The sequence below is a fragment of the Theobroma cacao genome, chromosome 3 (genome assembly GCF_000208745.1).
Source record: "Theobroma cacao cultivar B97-61/B2 chromosome 3, Criollo_cocoa_genome_V2, whole genome shotgun sequence".
NCBI lineage: Eukaryota > Viridiplantae > Streptophyta > Magnoliopsida > Malvales > Malvaceae > Theobroma > Theobroma cacao.
In genome coordinates, this window is record NC_030852.1 from 28,210,703 (window position 1) to 28,214,400 (window position 3,698).

The 3,698-nt window shown below is 38.5% G+C and overlaps 1 protein-coding gene across 1 annotated transcript; it reads right to left on the reverse strand.

The window, feature by feature from the left end:
• LOC18605475 (protein HOTHEAD) lies at positions 208-3,275 on the reverse strand. Its single transcript, XM_018117446.1, has 5 exons — positions 2,724-3,275; positions 1,952-2,593; positions 1,326-1,723; positions 670-1,211; positions 208-526 (listed from the first exon to the last, which is right to left on the reverse strand). The coding sequence occupies exons 1-5, from the start codon at positions 2,830-2,832 to the stop codon at positions 478-480; spliced, it is 1,740 nt and encodes a 579-aa protein (XP_017972935.1). The 5' UTR covers positions 2,833-3,275; the 3' UTR covers positions 208-477.

Below are 3,698 nucleotides of genomic sequence, written 5' to 3' on the forward strand. Positions count from 1 at the left end.
CATCAACAGGAAAAATTTGCAATCACTCTCGCACATTCTCTCCAAATTCTTCTTAACTTACTTTTATATTGTTTTGTTGTAAAAAAAAATTATAAAAGTTTAATAATCTAATCATATATCGATAAATATTCAATAAATTAATTTCACCAATACAAATCATTAAGTTTCATTATCTTCTCGAACTTTATCATGTGTAATCCTTTCACGTACTTAAATAAATAATCAATGAACGAATAGAATGTTTAAAAAAAGTGATATAGATATACGTCTTAAACTCTTTCCCTAATATTATTTTTTTTCAGTCTTGCGTCTAACTGAACCAAGCAACCAAAGAAAGAACATATGAGCCACAACGGCTACAAGCCCATCAGGACTCAGTTTATTGCCTGCTAAGCTGCTACCAGTCAGCCCCTTGGTCCCTTTTTCCAGGAAATCAGCAGGACACGCTGCTAAAGAATTCGTGTACAAATATTTATTCTACTTCTTCAAGAAATGTCTCTCTTCCAGAATCCTCAGTCCCATATATCTGCATATCATAAGTTTATTAGAAAACTCCTATTCTAAACAATTATCTATGCTAATAATCCTCAACAATATTCCAAATAAAAATTTTGCATTACACCGGAAGAAAAAATAATAAATTTTGCAAAATTAATGCGTTATTGTTACCTTCCAAGCATCATAACAGTAGCTTGAGGATTTGTCCCAGGCGAGCGAGTAAATGTAGACCCATCTATAATCCTTAGGGCATCCACACCATGAACCTTGTAATCCTTATCGACAACACTGCCAACTAGGCAGCCTCCATGGTAATGCCAAATGGTCATGACTGTGTCGATGCAGAATTGTTCCAAGGAAAATGCTGAAGTAAGATGTTTTGGTCTCAGGTTAAGGGGCAGCCTTACTATCAGGTTTAGCAGAGCCTCTGTTGATAAAATTTTGTAACGGAAATTTGAGAATGCTTCGGAATTGATAGCATTTATAACAGTTTTCATGGCTTGCACACACTTCCTCAAGTCCTCTGGTGCCTGGAAGTAGTTAAAGGTGACCTTGGGGTTGTCATGAGGATTCGTACTCCGAAGCTCAAGATGGCCTCTCGACATTGGGTTTTTCACTTTCTCAAAAACAATGCCACCTTTTATTCTTGTGTTAAGGAAGGAGCGAGAGTTAGCTATTGCTTCCTGAAATATACTCATAGAGCTCTCCTCAGTCTACACATACCGCCAGAGTTATAGTGTTAGAGATTCATTGATGGTGGATGAATTTCTCATGTATAGTATAATTTAAACTCAAGCACCGCAAAGCTTCAAAGGAGGGAAAACAACCTGATTTAAGATGGACGCCAACTCTTTAGCAACCCTTTGAGTCCAAGTGGGAGCAAAACTCACACCGCTGCAGGCTTCTATATAGCTATCAAATCGGGTGATGCCCACAATGGAAACGAGTGACAGCTCGACAGGCAGAGGAGATGGAATAAACAGAACGTTCAATGGATTATCGACCATCCCCTGGCCAACCATGGGCTGGTCCATCACCACTTTGATGCCCAATGCTTCAAGTTGATGAGCAGGGCCAACACCACTTAACATTAGTGTTTGTGGGCTTCCAAGGGCACCTGCTGCTAAGATCACCTCGCTTTTGGAGTCTCTTGTCAAGAATGCCGAATGTCTTACTGCCATTGCATCTTCAAAAATCACCCCATCCGCTCTTGGTCTTGAAAACACTGCCTCAACACAGTATGTTTGATGAATCAGGAAACAGCGAACAAGTAAAATTTCAAAGGTTTTTGCTCAAAGAAAAAAAATTCATTTTTACTAATTTACTACCTTACTCCTTACTTCTTAAGTTGTATTCAATATTTGGGTTGCAACTTAAACAAATTATGCATGCATACCTATGGTTTTTTGGTGGTGCAACAAATTCACTGATTCAACAAAAATATACTCTTTACCTTTTGTTGAAAATATGATCTTTTGTACCGTAGCATACAAGTAAACCTTAATATTCAATGGATTAGCATACTCAAGCAAATCAGCTGCTGTATGTCTATGACCATCCGTATCAAATATAGTTCCACCAACTTTGGTCCCAAAAACATGATCATAGGTGAATCCATTATTCGGCAAAACTCCAGCTTCAAGCAACCCATTTCTAAGAGCAGATTGCCACTGCAACAAAGGTGGCTTAAAAGCTACCTTTTTTTCAACCCACTGGTAGGAATGATTAACTAAAGCTTCATTCAAACCAGCTTGCTTCAAGAAATCAGCTTCAGCATGTGAGTAAAACCCTGCATTAATGACTGATCCGCCACCAAGAACGCGTGCTCGGCTGTTGTAGACTCCATCCTCCGAGATGAATGTTTGAGAATATGATCCGGGAGAGTGGTCTAAAAGATTTGGGAAGAAGTTCTCTTTGTCCGACTTGCCAGGGTTGGCGTAGGGAGATCCTCCTCTTTCCAGGACTAAAATATTTGCGCTTGCGGAGAGGGTTGCAGCCAAGGGACAACCAGCGGTTCCTCCACCAATGATTATGTAGTCATAAAATGACACTTGTGGGGCTGAGGTTGATTCTTGGACAAAGCTGTAATAAGGAGCTGCAAAAGAGAATTCTGTACGTGTTAAGATTGTGTTTCTTTCTTTTATTTTTTTTCCAAGTTCTACATTTATGTACTATAATACTGCTAGTGTGGGAGAGGGAATGGCATGAAAAAATAATATTACTACCTTTCACTGCGTAACAGAAATGAAAATGAGCAACAAAAACCAGTACTGCAAGAAACATCGACGATCCCAAACCCATGTTTTGCCAAGCTTTTTCTGCCAAGGAACTCATCAAAGATGGCAGATATCCGACAATCCGGCTGTCCTTTTAAAAATCCCCAATGGAAGAAGAAAGCTCGACCCTGTCATTTTCTCTTACTACAATCCTAACTTTCTTTAGGTACAAAGAATCCCCCGTGTCTAACTCGCAGAAATAGAAGTTCTAGTTCAACAACAATTAATATCTACACTACCTCACTCATTCAAAGATTCAGTGCCCATTTCAACTTTGTCAAAATGCAGGAACGAGGTGTGACATGACCGGCACTGTCTCATAGCCATTTCCATATATATACGGACCCGAACTTGTAACTCCCTACCCTTACGCCAGGCTGCGAAGCGCTCGACGAAAATTGGGGGTCAATAAGTAATAGTAATCAAGGGAGCTAAAAGCCTACCTGACAGAGACTATGCACTGATTTGCTTGCTCCTGACTATGATCGAATATCTTAGTATCTATGGTAGATTGGTGCGGCATGCTTTATCAAATAAAAAGAGGTACGTATTGGCGGGCCCGTTCCAACTGCATGATTCTTAATTCCTTAAATTAATTAATTTGCCTCTGTTAAAGACAAAGAATTAATTAGGTTCTACTATCGTATTTCAATTTTCAAAGGAGTAAAGCGACCAGTTGTGGCCAAGTCAATTAATTCTTTCCTTTTTTTTCATCATCGGTAGGTTAAACTGATCTGCTTTTAGCTACTAGTAATATATATTCTTTGGATCGGATCGTATCAGATCTCTTCATGACATAAGAATGCAAAACTCGAACATTTGGCTGTAAAGCTTGTAATTCACTTTATTATTTATGGATCAATAAAAATTTCTTGACATAATATTTAAAAAATTTCTAAGGTATTTTAAAAAATTTAAATAAGT